The sequence below is a fragment of the Styela clava genome, chromosome 2 (genome assembly GCF_964204865.1).
Source record: "Styela clava chromosome 2, kaStyClav1.hap1.2, whole genome shotgun sequence".
Taxonomy (NCBI): Eukaryota; Metazoa; Chordata; class Ascidiacea; order Stolidobranchia; family Styelidae; genus Styela; species Styela clava.
Genome location: NC_135251.1, coordinates 16272052 through 16286671, shown reverse-complemented (window position 1 = coordinate 16286671; position 14620 = coordinate 16272052). Strand labels below are relative to the sequence as shown.

The 14620-nt window shown below is 34.6% G+C and overlaps 2 protein-coding genes across 2 annotated transcripts; both read right to left on the bottom strand.

Moving 5' to 3' along the window:
* Nucleotides 1-681: 681 nt before the first annotated feature.
* Nucleotides 682-13315, bottom strand: LOC120335270 (succinate--CoA ligase [GDP-forming] subunit beta, mitochondrial-like). Its single transcript, XM_039402754.2, has 9 exons — nt 13180-13315; nt 9627-9774; nt 8798-8997; nt 8477-8629; nt 5909-6095; nt 3985-4146; nt 3279-3421; nt 2803-2923; nt 682-1316 (listed from the first exon to the last, which is right to left on the bottom strand). Exons 1-9 carry the CDS (start codon nt 13249-13251, stop codon nt 1204-1206), a joined length of 1299 nt encoding a protein of 432 aa, XP_039258688.2. The 5' UTR covers nt 13252-13315; the 3' UTR covers nt 682-1203.
* On the bottom strand, nt 13305-14106 carry LOC120335272 (glycine cleavage system H protein-like). The gene has a single exon (XM_039402756.2). It carries the CDS (start codon nt 14008-14010, stop codon nt 13501-13503), a length of 510 nt encoding a protein of 169 aa, XP_039258690.1. The 5' UTR covers nt 14011-14106; the 3' UTR covers nt 13305-13500.
* Nucleotides 14107-14620: the final 514 nt, after the last annotated feature.

Genomic DNA, 14620 nt, shown 5'->3' with positions numbered 1-14620 from the left:
GAGTTAATTTCACCGGTATTGGGTGGAATGCTCATCATGCCAAGCGTTATAAATACGCTCGCCATCGCACCTCTGATGACCTTGCTTTGGTTCGCATCCCGGAGAGAATACTATGTGCGAGGGAATAGCTTTACTTCCCACCGCCGTTCATGTGACCGCTGGTGGTTATGGTTTGCTCCACCATTAGTTCAAGCATCTGGGACAAATAACTGGCCATATCAGATACGAACTAGCCGTGGTACGCCACATGATTAGGCCGTCTTATTGACTTTTATCTCCCCCGAGATGAAAATCCAAATGAGTTGCTGGACCGTATGTCACACGAGCAATTAGTCTCCAGTCGATAAGTCTACCTGGCGGTTAGTTGTGTGAGAGTCCCAAGTCATTTTATTAAGTAAAATAGAGTCTTTAATAAACGGCGAATTGCGCATCCAACAATTTAAAGTTGGATTCTGGATAGCTCAGAGTTCATAAAAAGACGGAGACAAACCCAAAAGATCCTATTAAGTAAAATAGAGTCTTTAATAAACGGCGAATTGCGCATCCAACAATTTAAAGTTGGATTCTGGATAGCTCAGAGTTCATAAAAAGACGGAGACAAACCCAAAAGATCCATCATACAAACACAGCTAGCGCAGGTGAATTTCTCAATTCCCGAGCTCGGCAAAAAACACACGTAGATCGAAGAAAATTATTCATAATTTTATTTTTATAATGATAAACTAACGCATAATTGCATCCACAGACTACACCATTCTTTATTTTGTCAAAAAGAAATTAAATATATGAACCAAGTCAAAAAGTAATATGCTCTGTCGACCATATGTAACTTTTTAACTTGTTTTACACCAAGCCTAGCATATATACCGGTAATCATGGATTCTGTGGAAGGTAACAAGAAAAAAAATTTGATTTCATAAAGATATATTGGAAGTTATGTTGCAGTGCATGATGTGAAATGATAACTAGGGTGTGTGAGGCAATTCTTAGGAGGGGCTTTAAGAGGGGGAAACTGCGCAACAGCAAACGTCGATCAATTCCATCTTACAATTAATTACCGTAAATATAAGTACAAATGAAATGACACAAAACTTGGATCATGCATGGGCTTTTCTTTACAAATTTCAATTGCTGACTGAATTATGGAACATTGTTATTATTTGACACTATGACAGATTTTGCATCTACCACTCGATGTTACGGTTATGATTTAACACAAGCTACTGCTTCCGCTGCAGCACTATCAAAGGAGGAAGCAGTCTTGATTGGTAGGTTACTTTCTTCTAATATTTTTAACGCCTCGTCAACATTATTACCTGCAAAAATAGAAGGAAATTGTTTCAGATACTTTCTATCAGACAGAAAAATCTTAACTGCTTCTCATTTGGTTGCCAGGCTGGGTTGTTGCAATTGCCTCAAAGCATGAGAATGGTTGGTGGAGAGTGGAGACACAGCAACTGACAGTATTCTTCAAACTTTCTTTCATCACGACCCACATGGCACGACTAAATTTTTTCGCCACCCTCAGGAACTTCAATGTGACAGATTTTCTTACATATTCTCGCACAACAGATCAAATTTTGGCTCTATTTTGGTGATGGTGGGCCTCAGTACTTGTTCCAAATTTGATTGATATTTTGTTTTAATATAAGTTAGTGTCGAAAAAGATTTTTTACAGATAAGTGGAGGCGAAACAAAAAGAGTAGGTATGGCCAGTTCTGACAATACTGGGTGTCGCAACCACCCATAAAGCCATTACGCGACCAACTGAAGGGTTGTGACCCCAATTTTCAAGAGCCTTCGGATACATGATACACTTTGCAATATTTTTAAAAGTGATGTATTTTTTCTCAATATCAACAGTCATCACTATTGATTTGTATTTAGCAAGATTGTGGCAGCTAATCAGAAACATAATAAATATTATGCTTCACAACGAAATCTACTCAAAAAAATGTAGTAAAAACATAAGACATGTTGTGCTCAACTATAAATCATATTCCAGTAGACCAGTGGTTCCCAACCCGGCGGGTTTCTAGGGGGGTCGCGAAGGTCTGACAAAACAGTAGAAAATAATACAAAACTTCAAGTTCAATATTGGCAAAAGAACGTGAAGAAGTCTGGAATGGACTCTCGTCTGCCTCCGAAAGATTTTCACTAGCTGTCGAGAGACCCCAGAATGTCGCGGCGCGAGGTGTTAATGGCATGTTAAACATTGTGACGTCACACGAACTCGTCTGCATTTCCGCGCGTCCCAATGCGGAAAACATGCGGGCTTCGAAGCAATGGCGAGATTTTGAAACCATGGCCGCTATAGCCAAACCCATGGCGGCTGAAATTTTGCTGCCGTATCCACGGCATGTTGGCTGTAATGGCAGGGCTGTCCCTGATTGTAATAAATATGGGTTGGGTCGGAACATTTTTCTTATGGATACAGTTTTGATGGATTTGGGGTTAGGTTTCAGGTTTAAGTAGATATAATTCCGCATGATGCACTAAAATCTGGTAAACGCCTTTGTGAATATACCGCGTAAAAGCGCCATAATCAGGGCAAGAGCTGCCATGGGTACGTTCGTGGCAGCAGCAAGCGGTAAGAACCTCGCCTCCTCTTTGCCGCTTACTTCACTGATAAGTATAGAAAGTGAGGCAGGGGGTCACGAGGTATTTGTAAACCACTAAAGGGGGTCGCGAGCCAAAAAAGGTTGGGAACCACTGCAGTAGACCAACAAGCTATGATTCGAATTCTGAGCCGTGAAATTATAAAGAATTCTGGTTTGTGATTGAGAGAAAAAGTCAATTTACCATCAAGCCTGACAACTAATGGAACTTTCAATTGCAGTTCTCGACAAGCTTTTGTGATTCCTTTGGCTATAGTTGCACAGTTAACAATTCCAGCAAAAATATTGACTAATATGGCTTGGACCTGGAATAATAATGTACTAGTTAGCCATATTGACATAGGTAGAGTAAATCTAACTTTCAAAACAATATGCATTAGCTTGTCCGTCATTGGGCCTTATGAAAGAAACCCAAAACACAGAAATCGTAAATTTCTCAATTATTTTATTTATTTTACACTTAAACGTTGTTTATATATGATTGTACCCAAAAGTTTCAGTAATGTAGAACGCTTCGCACAAAATGTTCTCTTTGAATTATGTTCTAAATGATATGGGTTGTGTTTTTGGGGTCACTCTGTAATTTCAAAATAGGTCATACAAATATTTCTAAGAAAAACTAGACGGAATTCATATTTTACTCAAATATTCTAAACTAACATTTGGATCTGAGGTAACAATTTTGAATGCATGATAAACTTGATCTTCTTGAACTCCTCCACCAAGATCTAGAAAATTAGCAGGACTTCCACCATGATGTTGAATTATGTCCATGGTTGCCATTGCTAATCCAGCACCATTGACTGTAAAAAATATGAAAGTTTGTCATTAGATGTAGATACAAGTATAATGAACTTAATGGGTTTAACTCTAGATCACTTGACAATGTCATAACAGCCCTCCTTTTACGATATGTACCCATAACCCATAAATGAAATATACAGCCGCAGAACAGTTTAAATGCTAGTAAGTTTAGGGATTATAACCAATTAAAATTTTTTACGTCATTCAAGAACCAAAATAATACATCCAAAAATGATTTCATTCCATATAAATAATATAACGACTGACGAAAAGGAAATTTATTTCCCTATCAAGCATATGAATTAATATAAGTTACATATTAAACAGGGTGTCCATAAAGTCTCTTTACATTTTCATTCAGTAGGTAAAATTCGCGATAACTACATAATTGAAACTAATTAACCGTGAATTGTTTATAATTTTTCGACTCTTGTTTTATTATTTTATCATTCTTCGTTTGTTGACTTCAATAATATTAAATAGTGAATACATAACTGATGGAAATTCATTAGAAAAATAACAAGGTTCATTTGTGGAGGACCTTCTACTACAAAGTTCCTACCTAAACAAGCAATGTTTCCATCCATAGCAATGTAGTTTAAATTATGTTTAGTAGCTTCTACTTCCTTAGGATCGGTTTCTGTTTTATCATCCATTCCAAATATTTCTTCTTGACGAAATTCTGCATTGTCATCGAAGTTGATTTTGGCATCGAAGCAGACAACTGAAAGATATTTGATGACATCTAACATGAAGTATTTATTTTACTGTACATTTAAAACAATTGAAATTTCCAACAATTCGGAAATGATATTTATTATTATTCTTTGTTTATTTTTTGTGTTGGAACATATATGTGACAAAAGAAACATATCTGACCGTATTACTGATACTATACCCAGTACTTTCGTGGTATGCGTACCAGGTTAGGGTTAGGCCATAATTTTATTCAGTTTCCTTATTTTAGCTCTATTACGATTTCGGGGACTGTTTGGTACACATACTTCTGGAGCACCCTATACCCTAATGGTTGCTTGTAATATAACTATATTAATATATATTAATAATTATATTCAGCATATTCCTATGGTTCATGAACAATGATGGGATTGAAGTTGTGCAAACCTATCCTTAGAATGTCATGATAATCAGCGAACCCATTCTTGTTTTAGACATTAGATAACCGAAGAAAATGGGTAATGTGCATTGCAGCGTTATATTTGATGCTTCCAAAGATATCTATCAAAAAAGTAGCGACAACATTAGTAGGCTAAAATGGACTTTTACCTTGTTCCTTTTATCATTTAATCTCATTTTAAGTTCTTGTATTATCATAGAGCTATGCGTCCGGCATGGTTTTCTGATTCAAAAGAGAACCTATTCTTAAAATTTTGAATCCAATCACTGGTCACGAGCTTCTATGACAGAGGTCAAGAACTCATGGCTCTTTTGGTGACGGCATATGGCTCCCAGAAAAATCCAATATTCGAAGGCTAAGCTTACTATTGTTACCAGATTTCTCTTTTATAGTCAAAATTGGCAGAAAATTTCCCAATAAGTTTGAGAACGAGTGCTTAGCGCATGTCCATGTTCTGCGAGAAAAATGCCAGATAGGCATTGTACAAAACTATGGGATTTTGGAACATATTTTGTGATATTACGAAGCGATAAGAGTCGCGGAGCAATAAAGGAATAAAAGTATTCCGTCCGTTTGTACTGTTTATTTGTAGTATATAAAGAGGACTAGCAAATATAACTTTTTAGAGTGCTACGGAGATGCCCAAAAGAAAAAATGTAACGAGTATCGTGGATTTCAACTTGTGCTGCATGTGAGCTGTCATTCAAGGCCCTCGGCGACAACATGCAGCATCAGTCATAATAATTGTATATTGACATTGTATGTTTTAACTGTTGAGTAGAAATTTGAGACTAGATTAAGTGTTTTAAAATGTTATATGACTCGCAACGAAATGAAATTGAAAATATGTACCTTTCATGGCTCTCTTGACCAAAAAGGTTCCCGACCCCTGTTCTATGACCTTCACCATTTGCTACTGACCAACACAAAATGATGATTAATTTTTTTTTTTTTAATGTCTTTGTTTTATAAGTGCTGACGCTGTTTGTGATGATAAAAATCTCTCTATCTCTCCATTTGTTACCAACAATTGTGAGTTGGCATGTGATTTCAGTCATATGACAAGTGAAATAACATCTCAAAATAGCTTATTCGCAGAATTAAATTTTAGTTTTTGATTCAATATGCTTAGGTCCTAAATTCATACATAAATAACTAAGACTCCAATTTACAATACCATTTTGCCATGCATGAAAAGGCAAGGTAATGATCAAACAAAAATTGTGATACAATTTACATATTTGTACAATGGGAACATTTGCACTTTTGCTTAGTGTTTTAGTCATTTTGCCAAAGTGAATTTCAAATATTCAAAATAGAATAACCAGGGTTGCTCCTAGCAACAAACCTCTTCCATCAGGAGTTTCTCCGAAAGGATTGATTTCGACTTGTGTTGCATCAACTTTAACAAATAAATGATATAAAGATTTGATTTGATTTGCAGCTTCTTCCTGTTTAGATCCAGTAAATCCTAAATTTTTTGCCATTTCCATCGCTTGTTCATCTCGAATTCCATAGATAATGTCAATTGGTTCCTAAGATAAAAATATTACTATTAGATCAAAGCATATAGATGGGATTTTATTTTATGACACTTACAATTCATCCTCCATACGTCCTGTTCAAGCACCTACTGATATCTCAACAATATGCAAGAAGCTATTATTTTTGGAAGGACCAGAATCTTTCCGGTTCGGCATTGCCTACTTAATGTATTACAGCCTGGGCAAGGATTTAAACAAAGAATGTGTAATCTGCAATGCCAACACAGTTAAGTCTAATGCTCTAATCGCTAGGCAATCACGAGCAATATTTCAAATCAATTAAGTCAAAAAGCCGTATTTCAAAAATTCATCAAGATTACAGTTATTTATTCGCCTATAAATTATAATACATTGCAATCATGGTTTCTGTTAAATCTCTCAGAGAAAAACGAGGCATATGTCAAGATTCTGCTTTAAACAAATCTATTTAGAATATTCAATATAAAATTATAGAATTCAAAACTATTCTAATACGGACATTTCGTTGTCAGGGATTATACCTGCAAAACAGGATAAGTCACTTGACATAAATGATTATCCTGAGCAGACCTCGGGAATGACTGATGAATTGTAAGATTGCTGCTGGACTGGATTGCTCAATATCACAAAACCAACCAAGTCTTTTTTGCATCTTAATCTAGATCAGTGGTTCTCAAACTTTTTAAGTCGTGCCCTTTTTAAGAATTCTTAGAGTCTCGTGCCCCACCTCAAAAATAACTACCGGTAGCTAACAATAAGCTACAAATAACAGACAGTAAGGCCAAAGGCTGTTTTATTCAAAAAACACATTGGAAATTCTAGGATGGAACGTAAATAATGAAATAAATGAAAAGTTTTGAAATGTAAATATCCAAAATGAAGCGGACAAGATCAAATCTAACAAATATTTTTATTTTTAATTACCGTAGCTTCACGCCCCCTCAAAATATTGGCTACACCCCCCTCCACCCATTTGAGAACAACTGATCTAAATGCTGATTAGTTAATCCCATACATAGTCAATCTGGACTGATAGCCATACAGGAGGACATGTACCATCTGAATAAGCCGTCATATTCAATTTCTGCTTCTTAGGAATGATATAAAAATGATGAATAGCCTATAAATAGGTATGTTACAAAAAAATTAAAGTTCATCCGATTTAAATAAAAACTGCACCAGTGAATAGATCTAAGTGAAAATAAAAAAACAATACCAAGTTTGCGAAAAACGGTCGAGAATTAACGGAGATATCGGCATTTAACTACTGCTCGATAGACCAATTTTTTCATAAGGATTGTATTGCGCAGACTTAAAAACCGCGAAAATGTCAGACCGATAAACAACAGAATGTATCTCGGCTATTTTTGAAGGTAATCGAAAAAAATTAGAAACGAAAAGTTATTGTGAATAGAAGAAGAACCTAATGCAAAAAAGTTTACAAATTCTTTTCAATGAAATTAGCTGCTTTCCAATTAATTATGTACGAGAAAGTCTCTGAACTTTACATAACCTCTGGTCGGCAACGACTTTCCCACTACGCAAGTGCCCGCCTACGCGGCAATTAACTGATTTACCGTTTTTCATATCCGACCTTAATGAACGATTAATTATCATTTGATATTCCTTAACTCGTAAGATATTACCGCGCTTAGTGAAATGCTAAACGAGAGAAATCGCTGCGAGGAAAAATGTCGGCATTCAATCGATAACTGATGCGCGTGCTAAGATACTTCCCGTGCCTTGAATTAATTTGTACCGTTTCGTAAACGTACGCGAATTGACTTTTTTTTAACAAGAACTTTAATGAATATGAAAAAAGAACACATATCAATCACTAATCTTTCGATGTGCGTCATATCTAAGAAAAATTGGGATTATTTTAGGATTTTATTCTGGCAACGATCATTGAGGCCGTCGGAAGATCGTCGCGTATCAACCCTGGAGTTGTGCATATTGGTTTGACAGTGCCTCGTTGCGGGTAATAATTAACGATGTTCTGATTGAACAAACTTCATAAAAATTGGTAAGTATCAAGTTAGGAATGACATACATGCGTCCATATATATTTTATTGGTGTCCATAGACAATATCATTAATTTGCAGTACGTATAACTTTAGCGTAATTTTTAAAAGCCCCGAATGTTGGGAAATTTATGCGCTAATGAAAAAATTCAAATACCAAATCATAGTTGTGTATTTTATCTAAGTTATGTCAAAATTTCATAGAATTCCAAACAACAGCAGGCAGTCCGTAGTCGTTTTTATGAGCGGTATTCTTACTTAGCAGACGTGGTGCGTACATTTTTTGGCGCGAAAAAGCGCGTTTTGTAACATTCTTACCATAAAGTGTTAAAAAAAATTAATACTGAAAATTTTTTGTATCCCAATACCTTGAATATTAAATCTGGTGTTTTCTCAGCAACTTCCTCAATATCCATTCCACCCTGTGGACTGCCAACCATCACTGGCCCATTATAAGATCGATCCATTAAAATAGCAAAATAGGTTTCCCTCTCAATATCCAAAGCCTCTGCCACCATCACCTTCATAGAAATTCAATAAGAATCCATATTATCTAAGAACAATATTCAAGATTGATAAAAATTAATTGATAAATGAAATACAAACATGAGATGACATAGATTCATGGATTTTATAGAAAGATATAATAGCAGTCAAAATTTTGGTTTTGAAAAATACCCAATATTTACCTTCACCACTTTTACACCATCTTTTGCTGTTTGTTTTGTAACAAGATTGTACCCCAACATATCTTTACATAATTGTGCGACTTTTTGAGGATCTTTCGTTAAATGAACTCCTCCTTTTAATCCACTGGAAAACTGACCTTTCCCTCGACCTCCTGCCAGAATTTGAGCTTTCAGAACTAATTCATTAGCACCTTTCAGCACTAAATAAAAAGATATGAGATTTTAAATAATGTACCATACTAACCCCATGTACTAACTACAGCCCACAGGGTGACCTCCCTAAAAACAGCGTTTTAAATTACGTATAAGAAAATGAGAAAAATTTATTTAACACCTGAACTCCTGTTTGCGTATGATTGACAGTTTTTGGGTCACCCTGTAGGCTACATATGATGTGAATGCTTTGTAGGTACTAAGGCATATCCATGCAGAATATTGCTGAGTACTCATGGTCTGAGCTTGGCAAATGTGATTTGCTGGGTTTGATGTCAGGATAGCTATTAGCAAAGGACTTGTTTCGAGTGATTGATACATAAATATATTTTGCGAACATCCATTTACTTGAGTTTCAATACTCAAAACTTTTTTTACTTGTGGCCCCCTGGGAGCCTATGGCGAGGGCCCAGTCTGAGTAACCCCGAACTGAATTAACATAAACCATAATAATATGAGACTTATTTGTTACAAAAATAGCAATATAATTTGATTATTAAGATTCCATAAATATTTTTCAGACGTCTTAAATAATGTGCTGATTTTACAAACAAAACTGTAAATGTTAAATAAATCCAGGAATAACTATAGAAAATTAACTTGGATTTAAACCTACTTAGGCCTTTTCCGATTTCTGCAGCTGCTTCTGCATTATCAGTGACATCAAATTTTTGAACGTTGACTCCAAATCTTTCCATCAACTTTTTACTTTGATATTCTTGCAGATTAAGATTCCTTCGACTGATGTATGTTGTCGTTGGATACTGTAAGAAAATAAATCAAAATATCCTCATTATATGAGGATGTAACGTAAGTACCAATAACCAAAAAGTCAAAAAAAGAATGCTGTACAATGACTGGCACTCAATTAGAACTCGCGAAATAATTCTGTTAATTACGATGCACAACAAATATTAAGGCACTGACCACTATGTATCAACGGCTGCTACTAGCCTGGAGCCTTTTGCTCAACAGAGAGATTGGAAAAAGTTAGTTTAAAAATAGTTCATGAACTTTTGTATGAACAAACCTGGGTTTTCATAATAAGATGGGAGTACTGTGAGTAACTGAGTAGCCAGGGTTGTCCAAAACGAATCGAATATTCGAATGTATTCGAATATCAAAGTATTCGAATACCTTTTCGGCTGATTTTCGAATAATTCCGAATAGTTGTCACTTTTCGCCGTAAACGTGGTGTTTCGTTTTACGGGAATCTTTAAACGACTTTTTACGCTGTTTCACGTAATGACGATGAAATAGAATCGGCACTTTGTTTATATTCTTTGCGACAGTACGTCGCATAGTGTTGTGAAACATTTGCACGTGGACATTGCCGACATTCGTGTACGAGGCTTTTAATTTACAAATTCATTTCCATTACGTCGAAAAATTGAGAAAGTATGTTTATTTTATTTCTATGTGGCCTAATTATTATTCGCATGAGTCTTCTCAAGCATGATTTGTGTAACCTTATATTTGGGTCCTAGGGTCTGCCAATCATGATATTTATTCGCAGGCCGGTTATAGTTACTTTAAAGAGAAACACGGCCACCGCGATAAAGTGATTTGTGACCCTTTCGTTTTGCTGATTCAGAAAAACAGGACAGGGACAGGAAAACACAGCTGTGAAATAACCTGTGGACGTACAGTGTAGTACTTATCATCACATTCCAAAATTATTTCAACATTCGGGTTAATAGGTTGTCCAAAATGATTGTCGCTTTACAACTTAAATTTACCGCTCAATTGTTAAAAATAGTTAATTCTGTGAGTATGATTCTACCAAACTAACATGATCTGGTTCTGAACATATAAAATTATTATCGAATTTTTCGACCCGTCTTATTGGAGGCCTATATGGAAAAAAACCTTCTTTGAGTGCTAAAAATAGACATCGTCCTATTTGCCATGTGCACTTATTAGCCGGGAAATACGGTATTTATAGCCGTCATTGTTACGATATCCAATAAATTGTCACAAGTTGGAAAAACAAGTCGATTTATTAGAAAATAATTTCTGGCAAATAATTCTGATAACGATAGTTAAAAGTATTCATCCTTTACCAGGATGATTTTTTGTTGCGCAAAATAATCCAATCCATGACTGGTACCAGCATTTAAAATGTCATGCCGTATTAATTTAATTCTGTTCAACGTAACTCATGGTTGTATCGACAATCTGTGGACATAAAATGTGTAGTAAACTGACCGATATTATTAAATATTGATTCCTATTTTTATATTGATAAAATAATGAAAGTATTAATGCCAAATACAACGGGTATTTGTGGACATGGAATAGGTGGTAAACTACCCAATTATAATTAATTTCAGATTCGTGTTTTCAAAATAATAAAACTAATAATTTTAAAATGCAACGGCGATCTGTGGCCTTCAAATATGTGGTAAACTGCCCGATTTACCAACATTTGAGTTATGATAATAGAATTAAATTAACACGGTAAGGCATTTTAAGTAGTGGTATCGGTCATGGATTCGAATATTTTGCGCAGCACAAAATCATCCTAGTAAAAAGTCCATACTTTTAAATACAAACCAATGGGAACCATTATCCAAATTAGTTCCCAAGAGCGGAATAAAATATAAACTTGTGACAATTTTTCGTGAGTACTAAAATAAGAATTAAAACTAATTATATTCGGCACAATATCACGACAATCTGTGGACATAAATTGTGTGGCAAACTCGCGATTAATATTAATTTTTGATTCCTATTTTCGTATTTACAAAATACAACGGCGATCTGTGGACTTACAATGTGTGGTAAACTACCCGATTATAAATAGTTTTTGATTCCTATTTTCATATTTATAAAATATTAAAAGTATTATTACTCAAACATACAACGGCGATCTGCGGACTTAAAATGTGTGGTAAAGTTCCCGAATATAATTAATTTTTGATTCGTATTTTTGTACTCACGAAAAAATTGTCACAAGCCGGAAAAATACCTCATACTTTATCCCGCTTTTCGACAAATAATTTGGTTATGGTTGGTATTTAAAAGTATGGGCATTTTAAGAGGATGATTTTGTGTTGCGCAAATATTCAAATCCATCATCGATACCACTATTGTCGTATTAATTTATTTCTGTTAACATGACTCATGGTATATAAAATATATACTGCAATAATCTGCAAATATGATATGCCTGGTAATATAGCTAGGTTGTAACTTGTAGATAGCAGTTATTCCATTGCTTATTGTATGGAAATTCCTACATACATTTAGATAAGCTTCAATTGGTGGATTTTATTTTCGAAGTATTCGAAATTTCATATTCGAAAAAAATAATTTCGAATGTATTCGAAATAGTGAACTATTCGGTATTGGCCATCCCTGCGAGTACACTATCGAAAATAATAACTTGCATTTTTAATTGTAACATTACAATACTACACTATACATGTATATTTACTAAGTTTTTTTAACAGTAAAATATTTGTTATGTTAAGATTAATAATTGTATAAGTTGATTAGAAAAGAAATTTGTATATTTGCTTTGATAAATTTAACCAATTCTGAGATAAAACAATGTTCAATTTGGCCCACGCTACATTCCATACAGTTCAATTTGATTGCTCCACAGAGTATATAAAATAAATCTTTGGAAAAAAGAATGTTACACCTATGTAAATGAAGCCAAGATAAATTACTGGCTGTAATTCAATGGCAAACATGTAATATAGCTATCTTTTTGTATAATTCAGTTTATTCGGTGGGTTAGTTAGAACTAGTAAATTAGAATCTGAATGCTTCATTATTAATTATAATTATGACAACTCAACAAAATTTGGCACAGCACCAAGAACACTCTTCTAAATTAGCCAAAATCAGCTTAAACTTTCAAACTAAAAATTTAAGGACTTACTTAAAATATTATGAAATAATAATGGTTATATTAAATTTACACAAATATGCTGAGCATGATCTAAGGAAGAGTAATACAGGCTTTCTGGTCCAAAAAGTGGGTGTGTCTGATTCCGGACATTCGATTCGAGCACCAGGGTGAAATAAATTGGGTAGGAAATGTTAGACCAGAAAGTTTTCAATCTTTCAAATAATTGTAGCTCACTTCATATCATTTATTCTACAAGGCATTGTTCGTAGCCAGATGCATGGATAAGCGTCGTAAAAAAGTATCTCACCTGGGAATTCACTCGAGTAAAAACTTGTCCGCATCTGGTGGCTCGTTTCAGAGCATGTCTGAGAGAAGACATTGTAAAAATAACTACTCAGTATAAACTATTTACACGGTAATTATTGGATGAGATCTAAAGCAAGAAATGTAAAATGCAATAAAAGTCTCAATATTTGGAACAACAAACATGTATGTGATGATCTACTTTATTAATTCATTGATCTTTAATAATTAATATGTCGGACGAAATCGAAAAAGCCCACTTGTTAGTCCAGCAAGGTCTAAGGTCAAGAACGCCATAGACATGTACAAACAATTTATATATTTGTTATTCAGTTAGAAAACGTTTATATTCATCTTCATTCAACAGATCCTTCAATTCATCATTATCCAAGACCTCCATTTTCAAAATCCACCCTTCTCCCCTTGCAGATTCGTTAATCAATTGTGGTTCATCCTCCAGCTTCTTATTTACTTCAACAACTTTGCCGGATACCGGAGAATATAGATCACTAGCCGCCTTGACGCTCTCAATTACAGCCATCTCATCGCCTTTGGAAAATTCAGTTTCGATAGCAGGAAGCTCACAATAAACCAGATCACCAAGTTGATCTTGAGCATGTTCTGTGATACCAATGGTTCCTATACCATCTTTCACATCTATCCATTCATGTTCTTTGGTGAAATATGTCGTAAGACTTCTGGATGAAATGTGTAAAGAGCGTTTGACAAATCCTACTGAAGTGGATGTCAATGGCTGATTGAATTTCCTCTGCAATATGTTTTTACTCACAATCAGAACTCGCTTTGATAAACCAATTCTAACCAATCTTTCCATAATTTCAAAGCAAGCATAAAAATCTGTGCCAGGGGGCACCGGCTAATGGACTAAAATTAATTACACTTTTGCTATAAAATGTTTGAAAATAGTCTCTTTTATTAATAATTATGCAATGAAAAGTATATAGCATACCCTCACATTATCAAAAACAAGACATTTCTGGATGGGATTTCTATATTATCAAAGAGAAGAGGAAAGCTAATAAGACAGCTCAATCATATAGCAAACCATGGCCTCTCATCCAATTACCAGTCCATCCATGTATGGAAATAGCAATAGGTACCCAATTATTAATTACCTATGAATGAACTTAATGGTGGTTATTCTTAAGCACAATATACATCATACACTTGTTCATATTAAACATCACTTAAAATAATCTGCAGTGGTTATCTGTTTATATTAAAACAGACTAAGGTCGTTACCGAAAACGCCAACAACATATTTGGACAAAAAAAAACGAGCATGTAAATTGTAACATATGTAAAATTTGGGAATAATGTTAAATTATTTTAAAGAATCAAACAAGTGCTATGAACAAAATATTGGAAATAAATTTACTTTCACATTTGAAACAAAAAATATAAGAAAAAATCAACAAAATTTG

What these genes read in the sequence shown, in the direction of transcription:
- LOC120335270 (XM_039402754.2), bottom strand. Translation starts at nt 13,251, where the DNA reads ATGTCTTCTCTCAGACATGCTCTGAAACGAGCCACCAGATGCGGACAA. An exon ending in TTGTTACCTCAGATCCAAAT is followed by an intron (nt 2,924 to 3,278) that starts GTTAGTTTAGAA and finishes TTATTATTCCAG; the next exon opens with GTCCAAGCCATATTAGTCAA. An exon ending in ATTAGTTGTCAGGCTTGATG is followed by an intron (nt 1,317 to 2,802) that starts GTAAATTGACTT and finishes CTATTTTTGCAG; the next exon opens with GTAATAATGTTGACGAGGCG.
- LOC120335272 (XM_039402756.2), bottom strand. Translation starts at nt 14,010, where the DNA reads ATGGAAAGATTGGTTAGAATTGGTTTATCAAAGCGAGTTCTGATTGTG.